The following is a 24,513-nucleotide window of genomic DNA, read 5'->3' on the forward strand; positions in this document are numbered from 1 at the left end:
TCCTCCAGTTGCCAAAGGAAGAGCATTTTCTTTGCTCATCAAAAACCAAGAGTTAAATAAACAGCAGTTAGCTTGTACATAGTGCTTGATTATAGCTTACCTGCCCCTCTGATACAATGTGCACACAAAGCTAACAGAAGGACGCTGCTTTATTTGATCTCATACCTGATGTGCTTGAATCATGGCCTCCGAGCGTCCTGTGGCACACAGAAACATCTCACAGTGATTCCGGGGTAAAAATACAACAAAAATGATGTCATTTGTTATAGGACAGGTGCACATCTCAGATCGTCGTGTTACAGCTCTGAGCACGGTTATAAGCAGTAAATACTGCGCTAGCAAGCACACGGATACGTACAGCCACCAGCCCTCAGCAGCACAATCAGAGAGATGGGGGAGTGCCATTGAGTTCGTCAGGAACCTCCCTGGTGCTGAGTTGGTGCCCGCGCTCCTTCCTAACCGCCGCAATCACGCTCGTCTGTCCTTACTGCTACCTTCACTCAGGCTTACAGCCACTAACCATTACGCATTCCCGCTAGCCTAAGCTCCGAGTGCATACATGAGGTCCGCCAAAGACAGTATTTCTGGCTGAACTGACAAGAACCTACACGCCCTGCGAGCGACATCAGTTACACACGTCCATTTGTCACCCTCAGTTCCCATGTTCTGCCTCAATAGGTTTTTGGGGTGCTGACGCCGTATCTGGCAGCTCCTGGCTTTGGATTAACTTCTCCAAATGAGAACAAACAGCAGCTCGCCGGTATGTAGCTTTGATACGTACGTTGTGTTACTTCAGTGAATTCTCTCTGCAGGCAGGATATTGGAGCAAATGAGAAAACAAGGGTATGCTCAGTCACTGGAGAGAGATGGCATTTGGATGATTGTCCTTTCGATACCACGCATCAGAACAACGCAGGCAGCTGTAATTTCATGTCTGAGGTGGTTTTGATTCGGATGTATCGAACTACTTCTGCTGGCAGCACAGTGCTGTTGCTCCATAAATCACACGGCGACCCTTCTATCTCCCCACCAAACGCACTGACTCCCATTCCCCCTCAGCCCCACAGATGTTCCCCCATTGAGATACTCGGTGCGTGGCCATGTGCCACCCTCACTTTCGCATGGATTTCAGCCTCCAGTTACCTCGCGTCAGCGCCCTTTGTGTGTGCGAGCCCTCTGGGCTCATACGTCCTTCTGAATAACAAATGGATCGCGCCATGGGTAAGAGCGATAGATGCGCTGCTGTCTGCGGCTGTTACACACGTGCCGGCGCGAAGGATGCGCGCAGAGCAGAAAGGAAAGGAGCAGCTTCAGAGGAGGAGGCTGCGTGAAGATGCGATCGATGTCTCTAACCCACACCATTCCCACCCAATGTTCAGCGATGAATCACCCCCATTTCTGAACCCAAGCGGTCCCCGGGTCGGTGAGCCCACGATTCAGCCTGTGAAAGGGTGAACGTTTTACTCGGAGAACTCGGAAGCTGGTAAATACCAGCGCCGTGCCTCTGCGTTGTCGCTCAGCACCCAGGTGCTCGGTTCGAGTTGCACGCAGCTCTTCAGCTACGGCAGCAGAGTGCCGAGAATGCATCGGAAACTTCCTCGGTGAGAAAGCTTAGGTCTGACACACGCATTCCACGCGCGGCGTAACACTTAACGAATGCTTTCTCCCGACCAAGGCAAAGGCAGGTGCGTTACCACCACATCCTCGTGCACGAGTGCTTTCGAAAGGAGCTCTCACGCCAGAGGAGCAGCGGTGCTCGGGACGGCTGCGAACGGCGCTCCGCGACCCGGGAGCGGGAGGTGCGCGCGGGGCTCCCGGCGCCGCTCCTTCAGGAGGCGGCGGAGCGGAGGGCGGCAGCCGGAGCCCCAGACGTGCGGATATTTACAACTTCGTACTTCTGCGGAGCTCCGAAATATTCCTCCTCTGGGAATGAAATAAAGAGAAAACGGGGCCGGCCCTCGCGGGCGGAGGTGAGCGCCGCGAACACCCGGGGCCGTCGGGGCGGGATGGAGCGGCGGGCGGCCCGGAGCGGGGCGGGGCGGGGCGGGGCGGGACCCCCGGAGCCGCCCGCGGGGACCCTCCCTCAGCCCGCCTCCCGCCTCCGCGCCGCCAGGGAGGGAAGCGGCCGCTCCCCAGAGCCCCCCCGGCCATGCCGAGGGAGGAGGAGGAAGAAGAGGAGGAGGGAGCGCGGCCGCTGGCGGGATAGAGGCGGGCGGCGGCGGCGGCGCCCCGCGCGGGGCGAGGCGAGGCGGAGCGGCGGCCCCGCGCCCGTCCATGGGGCGGCGCTGAGGGGCGTTGCGGCGCGGCGGGGCAGCATGAAGGCGCTGCTCCTCAGCCGCTTTCTCCTGCTGCTGCCCTGGGTGCTCGTCGTCGTCATCGTGCTGGACATCGACAGCAGCCGCGCGCCGCCGCCCGCGCCGGGACCCCGCGGCGGAGGGGGCGGCGGCAGCGGAGCCGGTGGCGGCGGCGGGGGGTCCCGGCCGGCGGCGGAGCGAGCGTCCCCCCCGCGGCGCCCCGAGGCCGCGCTGCCCACCATCTATGCCATCACGCCCACGTACAGCCGCCCGGTGCAGAAGGCCGAGCTGACCCGGCTGGCCAACACCCTCCGGCAGGTGGCGCGGCTCCACTGGATCCTGGTGGAGGACGCGGCGACGCGCAGCGAGCTGGTGAGCCGCTTCGTGGCGGGCGCCGGGCTGCCCTGCACGCACCTGCACGTCCCCACGCCGCGCCGCTACAAACGGCCCGGGCTGCCCCGCGCCACCGAGCAGCGCAACGCCGGCCTGGCCTGGCTGCGGCAGCGGCACCAGCACCTGCCGGCCCCTCAGCCCGGCGTGCTCTTCTTCGCCGACGACGACAACACCTACAGCCTGGAGCTCTTCCACGAGGTGCGTGCGGACGGGCCGCGGGCTCCCCTCGGCGCCGGCCGTCGGCTCTTCCCGCCGGCGCCCGTCCCGTGCCGACGCCCGAGCTCGGTCCGGGCGGGCGCTCCGCGGCGCCCCGGTCCCCTCCCCGCCGGGCTGCGGCGCCTCGTCGGGGTTCCCCGCAGCCCTGCGGACTTGCGACGGCTTTCCCGTCTCGCTGCCGAGCGAGGCGGGTTTGGCGATTATGTAACGGGGCCGTGCCGCGTGAGAGCCGCGACGGACCGCTCTGACCGCCCCGGCTCTGCCCGGCTGAGCCCCGCGCTCCTTCAGGTGCCGCCCCGGCCGCTTTTCCGGGCCTCCTCGTGGAGCTGCCCGGGCTGCGCGAAGCCCTCGGCTCCGAGAAGCGGCGGATCGGATCGCTCCAGCAGCGAGCGAGCAGCCTTCCAGCGGTCCCTCGGTGCGGGGACGCGTTGTGTTTTTACTTCAGCCCCGTGCTGAGGCGCTCCGGTACGTGAGGCTCTCAGCTTTCCTTGTGGCCCCCCTCGGCATGGAGGAGGGGTGTACGATGAGTGGGCCGCCAACAGCAGAAGATGACTGTTGGGGGTGTAACCTCGGCAGGGAAGTGCGGGAGGACACAGCGGGGTCGACGGGCAGATGGGAGCATGAAGCTGGTGGTCACCCACGCCCCTCACTGAGGGGAGCTGCGATGCTTGGGAGTCACAAGGGTTGTGCTTCTTTGGATGCCTTAGGACGTCACATGAAACTCCCTAGAGCTGGTTGTTTTAGTAGAAGTGCTTTTGTTTGTTTGTGTTTAGGTGGTAGCGCATCCGTTCCCGTTTTCGTCATGGTAGGTGTGCAGTCCAGCTGAGCAGGACGCCCCACTTCCTTTCTCTGTTTGGCATTCAGCCAGTTGGAGGAGCTCGGGCTGGAGACACAGTTCTTGTTGTGAATGATGTCCCTAAAGTCCCGTGGCTGTGCTGAGGGTGTTGTAATGTCCCAGTCCCCCATGGGAAGTGTCCGTCTCTGCTCAAAGGTACAAACTACCCCGATGCTTCCTAAGGGGCTCTGTAAGTTGATACAGAAAATGCACTTAGAATGGTTTGAGTTGGAATGGACCCCTAAAGGTCGCGTAGTGCAGCTCTCCTGCAGTGAGCAGGAACATCCACAGCTAGATCAGGTTGTTCAGAGCCCTGTCCAGCCTGACCGTGAATGTCTCCAGGGATAGGGCATCCACCATTTATCTGGGCAACCTGTTCCAGTGCCTCACTACGCTTACCGTAAAAAACCTTCTCCTTTTATCCAGTCTATGTATCCCCTCTTTTAGTTTGAAACCATTTCCCCACTCCTATTGCAACAGACTGCTTAGAAGTCTGTCCCCTTCTTTCTTATAGCCCCGCTTCACGTACTGGAAGGCTGCTCTCAGGTCACCTAACAGGCTTCTCTTCTCCAGGCTGAACAGTCCCAGCTCTCTCAGCCTATCCTTGTAGGAGAGGTGTTCCATCCCTTGGATCAGTTTTGTGGCCCTCCTCTGGGTGCGCCCCAACAGGTCCTCACGTGCTGAGGACTCCACATCTGGATGTTGTACTCCAGGTGAGGTCTCACCAGCTCAGAGCAGAGGGACAGGATCCCCTCCCTCGACCTGCTGACCGTGCTTCTTTGGTGTAGCCCAGGGTACAGTTGGCTTTCTGGGCTGCGAGGGCACGTTTGCATGAAAGCAAAGGAACGAACGTGTGAGGGGCTAACCTTGAGAATCGCAGGCATGGCAGAGGATCTGTGCTTCCTATCACTCACAGGAGCAATGACCTTGCACCTGCAGCCGCTCACCCCCGAGACCTCCCTTTGCAGGCTGGCCCATGTGCGTGAGCGAGTTCTCCCTTGAGATGTAGCAGCTGGAAAGCTCCAGTGCGGGAGCAGAGAAAGAGCTTTTGCTTCAGGTTCCACCAGCTGTTCCCATGGCTGTTTTCTGGCGTCACTGGTGTGTATAAGACAATCTCTGGGATGCCACCAATAGTCCCACCGGGAGCACCTCATCCACCTGGCACAGTTAGTGGAAGTCCCCTGGCAGGGTTTGCCGGAGGGATGTGCCTTCACAGCAAGTGGGAGGTGCATGTGCAGGGAGATAGCAGTCTTGTTGTCAGCCAAGGCACTGCTTGAAATTTTATTTCTTGTTCAAAAAAACCTTCTCTGTGGTTACGGATTCTGACTTGACAGCTTTGTAGTAAATCCTGCTCTCTCCTTCAGGAATTGATTGATTTATGAGGGTAAACTGAGCTTCTCTTTTCCAAGCACGGAGAGAACACTTCAGAACGTGTTGCATGCAGAAGGAATCCAGTAGTAATTCTGCCTGGAAGTGGCACTGAAGATGTCTGAGAGGGAGGTTTTCTCTGCCTGTTGTATGGTACCCTACCAGGAGCCATCCTCCAGCTCTGCAGCTGCCTGATCCCACATCTGATCATCTCTCACCCACTTAGGGGAGCAGCATGAATGTGAACAAGGAGAGAGGAGCTCTTGGTTCTGGTGGCAGCACTGCCCTGTGCTGCCTGGGCAGCCCTCTGCAGGTCATGCCACAGGCCAAGGGACACGAGGGTGGGTGTGAGGTGTGCATTTTGCTGCTAATTCCTGCAGTCAGAGGGCGTTACTGCAGGGCAGAAGGTGTGCCAGGGAGCTGTATGCCAGTGTAGGGTTGTGTTCGTGGCAGCTCCTCTGCTGTGGGTTTCCCTGGTGCTGCAATAAGCAGAGCTTGCTGCGAGCAGTGGTGTATGAGCAATAGGGGCACAATAAAAAAGGAGTGTGCTTTGACATAGGATGCCATGGCACGCTGCTGAGAGCTTTCGATGAGGAAATTCTGATCTTTGTCCAAAGTACTCCTATCTGGTACTTACAGGAATGAGTGTTATATTTGATAGGGAGTGAACTATGCAGCGTGTTATGTGGAAATGAGGGGAATAGAAAAAAGGAAGAAAAATAACTCTGCAGAGGTGTTTTGCTGGGGAACGCTACCTGTAGTATAAAACTGGAGCCCTCTGTTGCTTTTATACATGTTTGTGGATTTGGGTTTTTTTTTGTAGTACATATAATGGATTATGTGTACGGCTTAGTTTTTTTTTTCTGGCAAGATTATGTCCTGGAAGTCAAACTGGACAGGGGCTGAGCAGGTTTAGCTGTAGTTCCTGGGGTATGGTGGAGGGCCTGGGTTGTTCCAGTGCATTGGTCATCTGCTCAGCTGAGCGTTTTGCTGGGGAGGGCCCATCTTCCTTGGAAAGGCTTTGGTTGAGGACCAGTTGTTCCAGGGTCGTAACCTTCTTTGGAAGGCTCAAGAAATAGTTGCAGGAGAGGAGGTGTGGCCTTTGGATTATTCCCAGCTCTTTCCACTTGAGAGTATAATGGTGCTCGGGTGAAAAATCACGCTTTTAGTTCAGTGCCGCTGGTTCTGGCATATTGTTTTGTCATTTATTCTTTCGGGATGCAGACCTCAGAAGTGATTTCTTTTTTTCCGTGCTCACACATGATGTGTTTGCCTGGAGGTGTCCGTCTGCATCAAAACCAGCAGTCCACTTTCTGAAAACGTCTTTTATCAGCTGAACCTCAGCTGCATTCATAACAAAGCCACCGCCAGGCCTGAAATCCCCAGTTCGGTGCGTGATACGCTTTACAGATGTTTCTATATATGAATCATCATAACTTCTATTTTTTACTCTAGGCCGTTCTTCTTGGAGTGACTGTGTTATAGTTTGTTGCCTTTGTGCTCCATCCTATTCCTGAATGCAGGTTATTGTAATGTTGTGACTGATGCTTAGCAACTGCCGATGTTATATTTTCAGACATTCTGGAGGAAAATTGAGGTAAGACTCACATTCCACTTTCCTAGAGAGGTGTTAGGAACAAGATTCCAGCACAGGCGCTGGGAACTGCAGGTAGACATGGTTGAAATTGCCCTACCCTGAACTCTTCCCCAAACTCTTAGCAGGAACGAATGTCTTCAGTGTGCCAAAAGGTGAGCTTGTTGTATTAAGAAATGCACTGACTTCCGCAGTTTCCTCTCTGGGTTCTGTCTGTCAGTTTTGCTTGCATTGTGCTCAGACACCTAAAATGAGATATATTTGACATTGAAGTGCTTATGTCTAAAGCCACGATCTCCCTCCCTGCCACCCCTAGCCCTTTGCTTACTGCTGTCTAAGATTTCATAGCAAGATTTGCTAGGTGCCTAAAGAATGCCAGTACAGCACATACTGGAACAGGCTGCCCAGAGAGGTTGTGGATGCTCCACCCCTGGAGGTGTTCAAGGCCAGGTTGGATGGGGCTCTGGGCAGCCTGGTCTAGTATTAGATTTGGAGGTTGGCAGCCCTGCCTGTGGCAGGGGATTGGAGCTTCGTGATCCTTGAGGTCCCTTCCAACCTAAGCCATTCTATGGTACTGCTGTTGCACCTGAATGTCAGCTGGGGGTTCCTTTAGAGGAACTCACGCTGTACTATGAGTTCTGAATACAGTCCTGCAGAATGGAGTTCAAAGTAAATCACAGCATTAATTCTCATTTCTAAGGGAAAACAAATCCTACTATTTAGTAGCTCAGCATTTAGCCTAGTTGCTCACTGAGCTGGGGACCAGAATTCAAATTGCTATATCTGTTGCCTGCACAGGGATGCCCTGACTATCATGCAGGAAGGGAAGGAGGGGAGGAGAAAGAGCTCTGCCCTTTTAGCTTGAATTTGAGGTAGTCTTTACAGATAATTCAAGGTTCATGGAGCCACAGAAAATATGAGAATCTGATCAGTGTTTTCTGACTCAGTCAGCTGGGTTGCTCTTCACAGGAGCAATTTAAACAAACCTTGAATTAAACACAAAATCTCCTGGTTTTTGTAAATACGATAATGCTTTGTTAGTGGCCTAAGTTGTCCAGGCAGGATCATCCGCAAATCAACCAAATGGGAACGAATCATGAAGAGGAGATGAAAAATAACGAAGATTTCTTCTTTGCTAATAGGCACTGATAATTCTCATAGTGGCACTGTAGAGCAGAGAATGAGTTGTGAGTGTTGGTTCAGAATGAAGGGCAGGGATACAAGAAAATGTTTTCATTCTCCCAGGAGGTTTGCATGAAGGCAGCAAATATTCTAACTGTTGCTAACAGTTTGCAGCTGGGGAAAAAAAATCCTTGTTAGTGAAAACAGAATCTATATACATGCAGACACTGTGTCACATAGACATCTGATGGCCAGTACAGGTGTCTGTCAGCCACCATAGGTTTCCTTCCTTTCTTGGTGGCTCTCTGTGATGCTGTGGCTTTCTGCTTTGCACTGCTGGGGCAGGGCTGCTTCAGTTCATATAATCACAGAATGGCCTGGGTTGAAAAGGACCCCAATGATCATCGAGTTTCAACCCCCCTGCTGTATGCAGGGTCACCAACCACCAGACCAGGCTGCCCAGAGCCACATCCAGCCTGGCCTTGAATGCCTCCAGGGATGGGGCATCCACAGCCTCCTTGGGCAACCTGTTCCAGTGCATTACCGCCCTCTGAGTGAAAAACTTTCTCCTAATATCTAACCTAACCTCCCTGTCCCCAAGATAATGCAGGTGCTAGCTCTTTTCAAAGTTAATTTTATACGATTTGTTCTTTGCTAATGGCTTGCATTGGTTTGGTTTTGTATATATGTGGGAGATGGCAGTTTTCGTTTGCTACTTTATTCATAGGCTTAAACTAGCGCCAAAAATTCCAGGGACTTTTGATCTGTTACAACAATCAGGGAAACCTAACGGGAGCTTCTCCTCCTGATTTGAATAGTTTCTGGTTAAAACGTGAGTGAGAAGTGACACTGATGTCTGATTTGTCAAAAATCCTCAGTAAAATATTTTGAAAGCAAGGATTAAAATTTCTGCATCTCTGACTCTGTTCACGACTTTTATTCTCTATTAGTAGAAGGTTCTACATATTTTTTTTCAATTCCTTTTCGTTCCCCCAAGGGGTCTGTTGGGTTTTTTTCCCCCTTGCGAGGAGACTTCTCACATTAGGTAGGGCTTTTAGAGGAGCGAACAGTTGGAAACTGAACTTAACGCTTTAGTTTTCCCATGATCTTCTTTGTAAAACAGTTTGAAAGCAAGTCAGAAAAGACAGAAGAGGTGAATATTTCCTACTTATTTTGGATTTAACGAGGGAAGGGTTCGTGCTCCTTTGATAGCTTAATATAGCGGATTAAGAGTAGGATGGTTACGTAAAAGTTGACTTCCAGGTAGTTTTTAATGGATATGGTTATGCAAAAGATTTAAAAGTAGCAGAAGTGAATCTGGTTCTCTTTGAAAACACGGAGATCTCCTGTTAGATCTCGCAGAGCCAGGTGGAAAATCCAATTTTTGCATAGTCTTAAAAATAACACTCGGTAGCACAGACAGAATTAAATATTAGCCGGCTGTCATTAGCTATTTGCTTCATAATAAAAAAAGATCTAAATAAGAGTTAGCAGTGCATTAAATACCTTTCTGGGATATAAATTATTTAAGAATACGTGGCAGATTTTAAATGCACGCTGACATTCCCCTTGCACGCAGACATGTAATACCTGTGCTGAAAAGGTTGGATTAGAAGAGACTGGTAGAGAAACAATGACATAGCTTAAAAAATGAGAGGAAACAGTGGCAAAAAGGTTATTTAAAGCAGATTTATCCAGGTGAGGGACTGTGGATTACAAGGCACCAAGCGCTCTCTGTTCCTGTACTTTGACAGCAATCTTCTCCTTTTTACGTGCAAAACTAATACTGTTGCTATGAAATTAATAATGAATCGTCGGTGGCTCTTTAGAGGTTTGTTGCATGATGTGGGAGCACAGCTGAGTGGAATGACAGAGAACAGGATAAGAAGAAGAGTTAGTAAGTGGAAGAGCTGAAAGTGTTGTGTTTTGGAAGTCTTCCCGATGCGGAGATTGGCTCCCAGCTGCAGTAGCTAAGGGTTGGTACAGCTTTCTCCTGTAGGGAAGCAGTGCTGACATTTTACCCAAGGGTGCTGATGTCATTTAGGAGCATTAATCAATGTACCCAATATGTAAAATGTTGCTTGAGAGAGGGAAAGTTAATCTGTCTTCCCTACATGGTGTGGACTGTAAAAGCCGATGGAGGCAATGTAAGGAGAGGTAAAGGGAAGAGCTTTCCAATGGTATGATGAAGCACTGAGTCTCATCACCTGTAGAGGTTGCGGAGCTTCTGTGGTGTTTAAGAACAGACGAGGCAAATATCTGTCAGGTTGTGTTGAAGTGCCGTCTCCCCAGCTGCGGGGATGGCTAGGGAAGTGACTGCTTTGTAGACCCTTCCTGTGCGTTGTCCAGCAGAAGCACGGACCCTTTGTAGTCAAGTTCACTGACATCACACTTGCTTTTTGAAGTTCCTTTCCTCACAGAATCAGAGTTGCAGCTATTCTGTGACTCAGTACCCCTTTGAAGTAGTGTTAGGAGTAGGAGCTCCATTTCATGCCTCTGCGAATGGGGAGCAGAGGAGCTGTCCTTCCGGCAACGTAAGTTTTGTTGAAACAGAAATTGGCTTTATGTGACATGAGTGTAATGCACAATCTCAGAACTGATAGCGTTGCTGGCTGTGCTTATGTAACCTGTAGCACTTATTTTCTGGGAGAGCTGTGCTGAGGGAGCTCTAGATTACCTCTTTGGTAACAATAAATTGGACTTCTGCATGTAGGTGTATTTGAAACTCGCTGGGATGGAGTTTGGTCCAGGCAGCAGTCTGAAGACAGACCAGGACGGATCACACAAGGGCTGAAGCCGCAGAGGACTGAACAGTGCTTACTGCTTGCGGCAGCCAGGTTTGCTTTGCCGAAACCATTGGATCCCAAATAGAAACGCATCAACATCAGGCTGCAATAACACTAGGATGGTTGTTTCAGCATCGAAGCCTTTTCACTGTAAAGAAGTAGGAGTCTACTTCCTTCTCTCTGTCATTTACCTTCTTTCCCCTAGGGCTTCTTTATTTTCTCACTGGCTTGACATCTTACCCATCCATCCAGCACATCCCATTAAGTAGCTTTCCTTGATTGACTGAGATGCTTTTTTTTGGCAATGCTTTTAACACACTCTCTTTTACTACTCAGCTACATTTTCTGCAATTTCACTTGTTATTCTTTAGCTGTTCCTGTGTTACTACTATATCCACTGCCGTGTTCCCATCGCTTCATTGGGATTTCTGCTGTCAGTTGTTAGTGCTCTCTCTGTCATTTCCTTGCCTACTCCTTCCTAATTCTCCTCTGCTTCATTTTGGCTTATTCTACCATCTTAGTGTCCTTTTCCCCACCTTCCCCCACCCAGAACACCACTCTCCTCTGTGTCCCAACCAAATTAAGGGTAGGAAAAAGCATTTCCAGAAGGAGCTTCATCCTACCTTAAGGCAGCTGTCTAAGCTAGGCGGGATGAATCACACTGGCACATTTATATCTCCGCTCATTAACTATCAGAGTTGAACTAGGATAAACTAGATGGCTGACTTACAGAGAGTTCCCTGTAAGTACGATGAATCTCATTCTTGTACACTGCCAGGACTTAAAAGCACTGAATGGCAAGAGAGCATGTGATGCCACATTAAAATGACAGCTGGAAGAGCAATTTAGGAAGCTGTTTGTCATTTATAGGATTGGGGTAGTTGCGTAACCCACAGCAGCAAAGCTGTTCAGAATTAGCATGTTTCTGAATCACCTTTTTGTTTGATAGTGTCAAATTCCAGCTGCAAGCTGACCTTTTAATCCAAATACGGCTTTCACAGAATCATACATAAATACAGCCATAACGCATCAGTATGTTAAATGCAGTAATGCTATTCTCAGAAGATTAAAAGAAATATTCCCACTTCCATCTGTCTAGCACATCCCGAGGCTGCCAGGTATTTCAGAATTAGCATAAATAGTGGTCTAGATGTGCTCTTGCTGTTTGTACTTAAAGGGATTGTTGCATTCTTGACACATGCTTATTTCATTCTCCACAAATGGAACCTGTGAGAATAAGGAAAGTAACACAAGGGCAAAATAAAGAGCTCTGTAAATGTTTACCTATTTTCTCCTGATGTATGGTGGCTTTACTGGCTTAACTTGCAGACACAGAGACAGACCCAAGGCTATAATAATTCTTGGGTCATTTCGTACCAATTTCATGCTGTCAGTGAGATACTCTGGAGTAACAAGGTTTTGCTACACGCTTTGTAAGGTGGGATATTAATGTGAATCTGTCTGGCTCTGTTATCGTGAATGCTGTAGCCAGTATTCACCCAGTGCAGAAGTGTTGTGTGACCTGGCTCAGTTTGCAGCATAGCTACACAAATGTGGGAAAAGACCAAGCTTGGACTTACTGTGCATGAGCTGCCCTGGTGTAGCTGGGGGCATGCTTGTGCTTACCTGGGGGCACTTTGTGTTTGCTGTGGGTGCAGACAGGCAGCTAGCACAGAGCAGCTGGAGCACTGTAAATCAGTACAGTGATAAGTTGGTCCTGCAGCCATATGCTCAAGTACGTGTTGGTGATGATAGGTAAGAGGTAAGGGGATATCTGTGTTCATCCTGCAGATAACACCAGCTTAGTGTAGTAGGATGTGTGGCTTGATCATGCCCTGCAGACCTCCTGGAAAGCTGGCTGTATAGACAAGCCCAACAGGAGCATGCCTTGTGTCCATATCCCATGGCTTTGGATGTTAATGTCAGTATACCATTAGAAAAAAATTGCAATGTGGGTGTACCATTAAAACCAGAGCTAAAATCATGAAGATGACCATGACATAGTGGAATTCAGCATCTTACATTGAAGAAACAAGGCAGTAAGTAGGATTGCAACCCTGGACTTCATGAGAGCCAAATTTGACCTCTTCAAGGACCTGCTTGGTGGTATCCTGTGGGTTTGGAGCATTGGAAGGTAAGGAAGCCTAAGAGAGGTAGTTGACATTGAAGCACCACTTCCTCCAAGCTCAAGATTGGTGCATCCCTACAGTAAGAAATTAGGCAAAGGTGGCAGGAGACCCACATGGATCAGCAAGGAGCTCATGGAAAAACTCAAATGGAAGAAGAAAGTCTATGGAATACAGAAAAGGGGTCTAGCCACTTGATAGGAACATAGCAACCTGGTGAGGCCACATTTGAAGTACTGTGCCCAGTTCTGGGCTCTGCAGTTCCAGAAAGAATGGGAACTTCTAGAGAGAGTCCAGCAGAGGGCCACAAAGGTGATGATTGTCCTGGAGCATCTCCCTTATGAGGAAAGGCTGAGAGACCTGGGACTATTCGGTCTGGAGAAGACTGCGAGGGGGTGCTATCAACGCTTATAAATACCTAGTGGGTGGCAGTCAAGTAGATGCAGCCAGGCTCTTTTCACTGGTGCCCAATGATGGGAAGAGGGGCAGTGGGCACAAACTGGAAGTTCCATATGTATATGAGGCAAAACGTCTTTACTTGTGAAGGTGACAGAGCACTGGAACAAGCTGCCCAGAGATGTTGTGGAGTCTGGAGGTATCTTCCCCGGAGATATTCAAAACCCACATGGATGCTTTCCCATGTAACTTATTCTAGGGAACCTGCTTTGGCAGGAGGGTTGGACTCGGTGCTTTCCAGAGGTTCCTTCCAACCACTGCAATTCTGTGAGGTTTGACTGATTTCTGTATCAGAACAGTTGATGACTAATTCTGCATTTTCTGAATGGAGGAGTGGGAGAGATGGGAAAAATAATCTGAAGCAGGCAGGAGCAATAAAATAGTCAGTGGTTTGGACACAGAAGATGCACGAGTTGGAAGGCGAGGAGGTGTACAGCTCTCTTCTGTGTGTGCATACACAGCTGATTTCTAAATGTGTATTTTATGCGCTCCCTATATTCACTTAAAAATCTGCTAATGTTTCTAACTTAGAAATGCGACCCAGAGTGAAGTGCTCTTTTTTTTTTTTTCTGGTGGATCTCCTGGGAGTCTAGATGATACATATGATAAATCTTTCACCTTGACAGAAAGAGAGGCAAGTGTTTAATATTAAACCAAGGTTGTCTTTCACTTGAACATCTATCTTTAGGGGAGTGCATTACAAATAAGTAAAATTGTATTTGTTTTTTGCAAAGATGAGTGTTTGAGAGGAGAAAGGGATTGCATTTCCCTAAGGAACAGGCCTCAACTACTCTAGAAGATGGGATTGTTTTAAAAATCAATCCAATTAAGCCTGTGTTACAGTGGGATAGCTTGATACTTGCTGAAATAGGACCATATTTAAGCACAGGAGTTAAACCAGTGTGGTACAGCTGGGCAAGCTGTAGTGCCTGCGCTGTCTGTTATGTGCCTGGCTCTTCCGGCCTCACTGCAAAGCAGCACGCCCGTCCGCGTTGAAGTCATGTTACCTTCCCATTCACTGCAGAAAATGGGCTGCTAACCAGCGTGCTGAATTCAAAGAACCCCAGTCTGACACGCTTGTTGCTAAAGAGAGTCATTTTCCACTCTCTGTAATCTCCTGCAGGATAGGTGAGGCCACTGTTTACAGAATTACTTCTAGTTGTATTGGGAACAAACTCCCACACTGCCCCTGCCATGCCCAGAAACTCAGCAGTTCTTTCTGAAACATGTAAATGTTTAAAGGCATGGCCCAAACTTCTTTTTTTGTTTCTTTGTATGAGCCTTTAATAGATATAACCTCTTTTGTACAGATCTGGTGTAGTGCAGGCAGGGGTGAGAGTTGTGTGTCACAGTTTCTTAATTGTACATGTCTTAATGAAGCGTGTATTTGCTAATTGTTCCTATAATACTCTGTCTCACCACGCTAGTGCTCTGTGTGAGCAATCTATAGAAAGCTTACTGAAAGAGTGCCGAAAAGAAAGAGCTCTTACACCACACACCTTTAAAACAAATGTGAAAGCAAGGCTTTAAATTTTTTTCTTATAAAAACATGAGTAGGGTATTTCTGGTAGGGCGGAGGTGCCTACTGGAAGAGAGCTGGAGCTCTCACAGAAAATGAGTAGGCCTTTGCAGCCTCCAAATGCTTACCCCATTGGGCTGAAATCTGTAAGCTACCATTGTTTCTAAATGACTATTACTGAGGATTGACGCGTAGGCTTTCCACCAACTCTTACAGAAAAGCTTTCTAGGAAGACTGCAGGAAATCACACTCTGCTCACCTCTTGCAGATGCGCACAACCCGTAAGGTGTCGGTGTGGCCCGTGGGGCTGGTCGGGGGACGGCGGTACGAGCGCCCGGTCGTGGAGAATGGCAAGGTTGTCGGGTGGTACACGGGCTGGAGAGCTGACAGACCCTTCGCCATCGACATGGCCGGTAAGTGCTAAGCTTCATGCTGTGTGAATGACAGAAAGCTCATCGTGCCTATTCTTACTTTTTTTTTTTTTTTTAATGAGTGGGACAGAAACATACATCCCAGTGTAAGCAGATTTTAAAACTTCTCAAGCATGTCTGCTGTTCATAGTGCTATATCATTAAATATCCTGGAAGTCTTAGTTTGCACACCTCATTTAATTAAGTTGCTTCTTGGTGATGGCGCAACTTACTTTCACTTGCTTGTAATTGCATGTGGCAACTTGGCTTTTATGTTGAATGAATTGTTTTTCTGGAATGAGTTAATTGTAAATCAATTCATCCAGTTAATTTTTGCAGGGAGCCGTGCCTTGCCTTGAGTCATCCATCTACAGCAGGCAGTATAAATGGAGACCCTTCTTAGACCTCATGTTGTAAAATGCTACTTTATCATGACATAATTCATTGTTTTATTGGCTATTTGGAGTGATGGTGATAAGTGTAGATGGATATAGTATGAAATGCTGGGCTTAGGGGGAAAAAATCACTGACAGCTATAGCCTAGCAGAAGAAGGCAGAAAAGCTTCAAAATTGATCTAATCAATCTTCCACTGGGAAGTTAGCACACCATGCAGCTCTGTCTTGCTGTCAGTCCATGCTCTTTTCTGTATATTCACAACTGCCACATGAATCATCACTGTGCCAAATTCTGATTTCTGGTGCAGCAGCAGCTGGTTTCCCAGCATGATAGTGTTTGCAGTTTAGCGTTTTTTACATAGGTTGCTCTGAAAGTAATGCCCCCTATTTATTTCCGTGGAAACTGTAACAGCTAGAAAGAGCACAATAATGCTGTTTGATAGAGTAAATTCTCAGCTGCAAAAGAATATTTTTCAACATAGTCACCACCATTAGCTGTGCATTTTTGCCCATGATGAACAAGAGCCTGAATGCACTCATAAACGTATGCATGGCTATCCAGAATTTGGTTTGTCTTTCATGTTGCTGTTGCCACTGTTGAAACGCACCACCCACCTCCTCACTATGGCCACATCCACCGTTTGGTCTCCATAAATGTTCAGCAAGCGTTGATGAATGTCAGTGGGTGCCATTTTTCCATATGGAAGAATTCAGTGACTCACCTTTGCTTTATAGGCACTTCCATTTCAGACGCTATGTTTGCTGCCATCTGTCACACAGCAACAACATGCAACGGAATATTGGTGGGAAGGTTCAGCCTCTACTGTCAGGTTACTGCCTCTGACATTGTGGGCTGACATAATAAAATAGGAGGCATTGCTTTTGGAGCAGCCCTGGATATTCAGGGAGGAGAGGGATTGGGGGGGGGGGGGGGGAATACAGGGACAAGAATGGGATAGAATAAGCCAGTAATTTTATTTATTTATTTATTTATTTATTTTTGAGACCTTCATGTCTTGGGAGTGGAAAAAGGGCAGTGCTTTCTCATCTTGAGGGATTTTTTAAAATGGATTGAGGTATTTGATGAAACGTGGCAGAGGTATCAACAGGTGAATTTTTCTACACTGTAGAAACCATTCAGGTTACTGGTACGCCTGGCATGAGAACATTGGAGGTAGAGGTAGTCCTTGGGGGGAGATTGAGTTCTGCCTGTCCCTACAGACATGCTGCTGTGAGAATAGTCTGCATGTGGATTATAGATACAGATCCTGTGCTGCAGAAAGGCATTATAAGGATGATAGCGTGGTTCATAATTTATTAGCAGCAGGCAAAAAGCCATTACACTACATTAGCCAAGGGACAAACCCTGATAGGAGGAGATGCATGGAAAGCTCATGTCATCTTTGCTTACAGCTTGCAGTTGCTGCTGCAACACTGGCACGAGGGAGAGGCAGCTCCGTGAGCATTACCTGCTCCAGTACCTACAGAGGTCTTGGAAGGGAGGGGCTCTGGAGACAGAGGTACAAGGGCTGAGAGTATCAGAAATCACTGCAGAATCCCAAATAAGGAGGTGCTGCTTGGGAGAGAACTTCTATTAGTCCAACAAATATAACACAAACATTTAAGTTACATCGTTTAAGTTACATTTTAATACCATTATTTCAGGAAGGAGGGAAAGCGTGTGAACTTATTCTAGACTTGAAGGTACGTGGCCACGTTTGTGTCTCCCCCAGGCCAAGTGAGGCAGGTTCTGCTGATTTCATGGGGATCAGCTGAGACCCTCACCAGCCAACTTCTAGATTCTTCTTTGAAACGTCACATTTTATCCGTGAAGAAAACACAGGTTATTTCTTTCTAGAACTTTGTGGCTGACACTCTTATTCCCCAGTGCTAAATTGCATTCAGAAAGCAGAGTAGCTGTTTCCTGTGTTCCTTATTGTCAGGCAACCACCAGAGCATACAGATGAGTTCTGGTGTTTTTAAAGTACCGCCTGAGTTTTAACAGTAGGTGGTTTGCAGAGTGTGAGGAGGAAAGGGGGGGTAAAGGGAAAGAGAATTGGGTGTTGTAAGCAAAACGTAACACTGAGTCTGAGCTAGTAGGAAGAGGGGGTAAGAAATGACTGCATATGTGTTGCAGGGCAGAGGGAGTGCGGCCAAGAGTATGGGGCCAAGGGGAAGGAGGAGAGAATGAACAGTTTGCCTGGACAACAGACGTGTGAGTGCACACTCAGAAGAGGAGGAAGGGGAGTGAATAATTTTATTGTTGTTATTCCTCTCGGCTCTGCCCACCAGAAGCAGGGGAGAGAAGGGCTGGGGGGAACAGGATGGAGCTGCAGTTTGCTCTCACCTCCTATGAGCCCGTTTGCCTCGTTCCCAGAATTCTGTGGTACCATAAACACTCCTTGTTTTCCACACCACTGTTAAATGTTTCCTTGCTCAAGCCTGAGTACCGGGGCTGCGTGTCCATGTTTTCAGTTCTTGCTGCAGAAAGCAGGGCTCAGCATCTGCGGCGTGAGCTGCTGTCTCTCATCTCTGTGCACCCTCTGCAGCTGATTTAAGGAGCATCTTCGGTTATATAACACACAAACCTTAAGTAGGGAGAGTGGGGTGGCAGCAAAGTCAAAACTGTTTTTGAAGGTAAGGTAAATTTCTAAGGTAAATTCTACCTATTTGTTTGTTTTCAAGAGAATGGTGAAAGGTATTTCTTGTTGGCTGAAATTCAGCCTTACTTATTGCTTTGGAAACATATTACCTAGATGTTCTGAAGAAATGTTTTTGTAGTTCTCAGTGAAAACAGCACTTGGCTGGATTCTGCAATAAATATTATTGGTGCTTTTAGCTAGGCTATGATAATATTTTATTAAACAGAGCTAAGCAAATTCTGTATCTGTTACATGAAAGTTACAGGAGTTGGGCTCTCGTGTAACACAAAGAAATTCATTTAAGAAAATGTTCTTTTAGATATAGACAAACATCGCCCAAAGGTTAGAAAGGGAAACAAACTGTCTATTCAAATGTGCAGTCCTAAGGCTTTAAAAGTATTGATAAAATATGGGTTAAACGTGAACTGAGGAAAACTAGTTCAAAAAAAAAAGAAGTTGAAGTTAGACTACCGTGTCAGAAAATAAGAAGTGTGGCAATGAATCATCACTCCGGGCAGGTCTCGCTTCAATCTGAGCACAACATACCCCAAGATAGCTTGTGTTGCTGGTATTTCTGTCACAGACTGATCGGAATCTGACTGCGATAGCAGTGGAGCATTTTTGTTCCCGGTGACTCTAGCGGAGGTGCTCTTATTACTGTAGGTTGACTAAAAAATAACGTGACAGATCCCAGCTCAATCCCCTTTTCAGGGGAGTGTCATAGTAAAGGAAATGGAACCAAGAATAGTTGGTTGCCTTGACGTAGAACTACCTGAGAAGATAAGCAGATGGAAGATGAATAACTTTAAGCAACAGTTGTTTTCATTCTTTGTTTGGTTAGAAATACACTATACATACTGTATATGGCCAGATAAGTTCATAGAATCATGAGTGGCTTAGATTGGAAGGGACCTCTAGGATCATCGAGCTCCAACCTCCTGCCACAGGTAGGGTTGCCAACCGCTAGATCAAGTACTGGATCACATTGCCCAGGGCCCCATCCAACCTGGCCTTAAACACCTTGTAAATGGGAGTGTTGTTTCCCAATTATCAGTCCCCAGGGGTTTTGCCTGACAGCTGTGACTTTTCAAATAAGATGGAGAGCAGCTTGACAACCACTTCAGCCAGCTCCCTTAGGATGCTGGGATGTGTGTCATCCGGCCCCATTGTCTTGCACACATTCATTCTTGTGAGTAGTCTCAGGTTTGCTCCACCCTTACAGTGGCCCGGAGGGGGGAAGTTTGCTCCCAGTTCCCAATTGAAGTCAGCCTGCATGTGCTTCTCTTAACCTCAATCTCTGCAAATACTTAGTGTCTACAAGAACATAAAGGAACTCCTCTAGACAGATTCTGGACCTAGACAGCCTGGTGCATATATCAACTCTGATCTGTCATTACCCTCTGATATCTAAAGGAATGCAGCCCATAACAAGAACACTTGTAGGCTTTGGGAGAATTTGAAAAATCTTAATGGGGCGTCACACATGGAAACAAAAATGTTCAGGTTATTTTCAGGTTATCAGTAGCCACTTGGGCAGTTGACGTGAGTGCACTGTGCTGTTTATTATAGACCTGATTTTAAATCTGTGACATGGTTATCGATTTACTTGTGGCTTGTTCCCAGTGCAAGAGTTGTTGTTTTTACCACCCATGAGAGCTACTTGGATCATGAATCTCATAATGTCAGGGCTGTTCAAGGAAAAGAGATGTGTGCTTCATATTAGCATTCCAGCAGCTGCTTCAGGTATGCAGGTCAATCTATACCTGTGAATCACCGCGCAAGCACATTTTGGAGTCATTCATTGTGCTGAGTCCCTCTGCTAGGGCCCAAGCAACCAGCTGTTCCTTGGATTTTGCAGCAGTATGCCATCCTTATTACATCTCATCTTTCTCACGATTCTTCTCAGAAAAGAAGCTGTCTATTAATGACAGTGGAAAACATGGCTTATTTTGTCTGAAGCTGCAAGATGGAAGTACAAGCAAAGAAATCTTGGCTGGCTATGGCAGATAAACACAAAGCCCCCACCCTGACATCAAAGACGATGTAAGATCTTCTTTAGACATTGCTGGGCTGTCAGCGGGGTTCTCTGTTCTGAAGTATAAAAGCGTGTGGCTGAGCACCTCTACTGTACTGTAACTCAAATGGTGCAGTACCCGAAGAGCAAGGAAACAGACTCCAAGTCACAGTATGGTTAACAAGTCAAAGGCAGTACCTTAAACTGCATGGAAACCAGCTTATCTGTGTCACCATCAGCACTAAGCTTTAGCATTTATTCACTCTGGAAATGACAAAGACTCAGGCTTGCCTTCAGCTACTATGCTATCTGGAGCATTCAGGAGGCAAAGCTATTAATCGTGGCAACTAAATCTTGAAAGGCGGTCTAAGCAGGTGAAGAAAAATGTTTCCATCGTTTACCAGCAGCTGTTAATCCAACACAAGTCAAAGTGTGAATTAGCAGGTTCCAGGGAAAGCAGCACAGATGTAATCTTTGCTGTGTCTTCCAGATGTCTCATCCTCCAACAAAATCATTCTTATCGAGGTGGCTCATCAGCCAATTAGATTTCATTTACAGCTTTGCGTCAAACAGAAACAGCAAAACACCGCGTCACACTTCGGCTATAAACTTGTCCTGTGGTATTTCATGTGATTAAGCCCCGTATCGCTTTGTAGAAATAGCGTGTGTAGCACTGTCTGGTTCTGCTATACTGGAGACGGTACTTCCACCAAGGAATTATGTGAGATTAGAATTCAGAAGCAGCAGTGGCTACTGCCACTGGCCTATTACCATGGGATAATTAGCTACTAGGGGAAATAGCTAGTGCCACTGTGGTTAAACCGTTCATCATCTCGCCTCTTTTTGATGCCAGAACGTTCTGCCTGTGATGGAGTGAAGTGGAACTTGGCACTAGAAAATGTTTTCCATTCAAGTGCTTTGAAAGTTTATCTACATAAATACGTCAGAGTATGTGAAATTGAAGCAGTTGTCAAGCAGAGCTGAAGAACTGGAGAGTCAGGGGAGAGGTCTCCTTGAAGTATTTGCAAGTTGCTACTTATTGAAAACTCTAAAGATACACGAAGAATGCACAACCATTGATTAGGGAAACAACCCTCAGGCCCCAGGCCAGTCAGTATGCAGTACTCCATGTCCTTATTGTACAATACCTTAATAATTTGTCTTTATTCTGTGCCTGAAAAAAGGGGGATATTTTTGGAACCCACATGGTGCTCCTCACAGCCAGGTGACAAAGACCTAGGCAGCACTGAGGGCCTGTAGCCTGCTGAAGGCAAACCCCACTGAGGAAGGGAGGTCCAAATGGCCAACATTCTTCTCCCTGCTGGCCCCTGCTAAGGCCAGCCATTAACAGAGGACCGCTGGGTGCAGCACTGCTTCTAGCAGCTGGGGCAGCCTACGCTCTATTAGAGGAAGTTACGCTCCATTTTAATGAGAAAAATCTTAATACTGGCTTTAGAATTAAGTACTCTTGCAGTTTTCCAGAACAGATGTCAGAACTGTTGCAAAGGGACAGCTGGAACCACTGTGAACTGACAAAAAAAACGTTTATTTGGTAGACTTCCTCTTAGATACAAGGCTTTACAAACGTAATTTTCCTTTACAAGTGTATCAGGCTGACTTTTGAGTCATCCTTAAAGAAGTTTACACGTGACTGAATCCTGCTGAATAACATCTCCAAATTTCTATAACCAGTGGCAAATTGGAGAGTCACAAGAGCTGCTTCAGAAAGGGTGAGCTTGTTCAAATCACTGATTTCTCAATTTAGCTCCCTTTGAGGGACCTAATGTATATTATTAGGGAGAATGCATTGCAAACAAGCGCTGATGAGATCCTTTGATAGTGCTGTGCAACACCCGGATCAGCTACAGACTGTCCTGCAGGTGGCCATTCAGATGAGTGGTTCAGAAGTCCCCAGTAGCCACAGGGTGGAGAAGGCCAACGTACACCATGTATGAATTGTCTTCCATCAGCAATGTGAAAAATCTCTAGAGACAACAGTTGCTTTGTCTAAGTAACACATTTTAATCCTTTTTTCCAGATTCTCACCCTCAAACCAAGAAATATTTTTTCAGTGTGTAATCCGTACATCTTATTTTAGTTAAAATTCAGTTTTATTTCTCAATTAGAAGGAGAAAGGGAAGATTAAAAAAAGGTTCTCTTAATGACAGGAAATTGATGAGATGTTGAAAATCTGAGTGCATCTTCAGGGTAAAAGAAAACCATGCAGGCTGTCCTATCCTACCAAATGCTGTCTGCTCATATGATCAAACATTTTTAAAAGGAACTTGGAGTTTTCTAGGCTAAGCACACAATGTAAAACTTGCACACAATGTAAAATCTTATGGTATTTCTTAACCGTTTTGTACTTCCTTTCTTCAAGGATTTGCTGTCAGCCTTCAGGTGATTCTGTCACATCCAAAGGCCGTATTCAAGCGTCGCGGCTCTCAGCCAGGAATGCAAGAATCTGATTTTCTGAAACAGATAACAACAGTGGAGGAACTGGAGCCAAAAGCAAACAACTGCACAAAGGTACCCATTTATTTTCTTAAAAACCTTCCCGGTGGTCTTTGTAGATGACCATACTAACAAAGCGCTTTTTTATAGGTTCTCGTATGGCACACACGAACAGAAAAGGTCAATCTAGCTAATGAGCCAAAATATCATCTGGACACAGTCAACATTGAGGTATGATCCTGCAACGAGTCACACAGTGCAGCGGATGCGTTGGAAAGTGCTCCAATTCGGCCCCCTGCAACAGCCTACAGGTGTGAGATTTTTAGGTCACCCCGTGGACTTCTGTGGAAACAAAAGAAAGTTGTCAGATATTCTATTAAGCAAATCAAATGGGTGTGCTTTGTTCTAACTTGTTTGCATGCATTTCTGAACTCATCTTAATAAACTGACACTTACCTTTGCTGTAAGGCTGTTTCCACATAGTAAAAACAATCAATCAATCGAAACATGACTGCAATGGAATACTGTCAAAATCATCATGTATGTATATAGGTTTTGTATTTATCCAGCTTAGTGGTATAATTATAAATTGATTTTAAATCATGAACTGTTGATCTAAATATTTGCATAAATAGATCCTCCAAATCGAACATGCTTTCCTTCATTAAAATCAGACTTAAAGAAATAGCTGTCAAATAGTTATACAGTAATGAAATAAAAACCCACAATCATTTACGGATTCATCCTTTTAATATAGGGAAATAACATTTTATCATTATGAGGCACCATAAAATGTAAACACAATCACTGTCATAAACCTGGATATTTCCGCAAGGGAAGACAGATCTGTTCACACCGAGTTACCTTGTATGCATACCAGTTCTCAGCATTAATACTGCCTACATGCCTCGTGAGCCCGCTCGGGTGCTTCAGCTCAGGAAACTCAAATGGATCAAATGCTCATTTTTAAAAGAATAGACTCTTAATTTGTAGGACTAGAGTAACATCCAGGTTTATCTTCCTTTCAACGATCATATTCCCTGTTATGCACACCATAATAACATCACAGTGAAATGTATGATGAAACAAAATTTGTTTGATACACTAGAAAACATTGCTCAGTGATACATTTACATTCTATTTATATATGATTAAATATTTGTTCATACAGTACCTTCTACAGGATTACTGGGTAATTTTGGGGGGGATCGGGGTTTATATTTTCGGGCATTACTAACATGATAGCTACGTCCCTTAAATGCAAACCATTTGATCTAGAATTTTGAGGGAAAAAAAACAATATGTGGTTAAGCAGCTGCTTAAATACATGGTCTATGAAATCATATGCACTGTATGAAAACGCTGCCAGTGATATATAAATGTGTTCTTGATCTGCTTTTCACTACATCAAATTTAAATCAATACAGACCACAACACGGTCAGTCAGTTATATTCTTAATCTGAACAGCCTGGGAAAAAGAAAAAGTATGTACATGGAGAGAACAGCGGAAGTAAATGCATTTGGACAAGGAATGTTAGGTGGCTCTTCTGGGTGAAACTTCTATTGCAACGTTCATTTCCACAGTTGTGTGCTGAGAGTCTGACCCGAGGAGCTTCCAGTCCATCCCGCCACTGTGCTGGGGGGCTGCCCAAAGCCCATCACGTTGCTGGAGCTGCTGAGGTTCATTCCAGCCATCTGCTGATTCATCTGTGAAGCATACACGAGTCTAGTGAGCATTGGAGCTGAGAGGCAACCCTGTTAGCCAGAAAGTAGTACTGCCTCCTAAATGAGCAACTCATTTAAAAGATATTGTCCTAAAATTAGTATTTCTTATTAAATAAAGATACTGACTCTGGGTAAGCATTTAAATATTTTTCAGGGTACCAG

At 46.9% G+C, this 24,513-nt stretch overlaps 2 protein-coding genes across 6 annotated transcripts in view; one reads left to right on the top strand and one right to left on the bottom strand.

Moving 5' to 3' along the window:
- The first annotated feature begins 1,767 nt into the window (after positions 1–1,767).
- Positions 1,768–23,356, top strand: B3GAT2 (beta-1,3-glucuronyltransferase 2). 3 transcript variants are annotated; one of them, NM_001398149.1, is made up of 4 exons: positions 1,768–1,970; positions 14,978–15,122; positions 22,552–22,700; positions 22,776–23,356. In NM_001398149.1, the coding sequence occupies exons 2-4, from the start codon at positions 14,978–14,980 to the stop codon at positions 22,860–22,862; spliced, it is 381 nt and encodes a 126-aa protein (NP_001385078.1). In that variant the 5' UTR covers positions 1,768–1,970; the 3' UTR covers positions 22,863–23,356. The 3 variants fall into 3 exon arrangements, with proteins under 3 accessions (NP_001385078.1, NP_001385077.1, XP_046794956.1); NM_001398148.1 differs by lacking the exon at positions 1,768–1,970 and adding an exon at positions 2,282–2,885; XM_046939000.1 differs by lacking the exon at positions 1,768–1,970 and adding an exon at positions 2,865–3,368.
- The window catches only part of SMAP1 (small ArfGAP 1), a 94,070-nt gene continuing 92,913 nt past the window's right edge, over positions 23,357–24,513 (bottom strand). For all 3 annotated transcript variants that reach the window (XM_004940445.5, XM_003641020.6, XM_040697804.2), the window contains one exon: positions 23,357–24,333. In XM_004940445.5, coding sequence (XP_004940502.2) covers positions 24,199–24,333 — 135 coding nt within the window. In that variant the 3' untranslated portion in view covers positions 23,357–24,198. The remainder of the gene's footprint in view (positions 24,334–24,513) is intronic.

The sequence above is a fragment of the Gallus gallus genome, chromosome 3, assembly GCF_016699485.2.
Source record: "Gallus gallus isolate bGalGal1 chromosome 3, bGalGal1.mat.broiler.GRCg7b, whole genome shotgun sequence".
In the NCBI taxonomy this organism is placed as follows: Eukaryota; Metazoa; Chordata; class Aves; order Galliformes; family Phasianidae; genus Gallus; species Gallus gallus.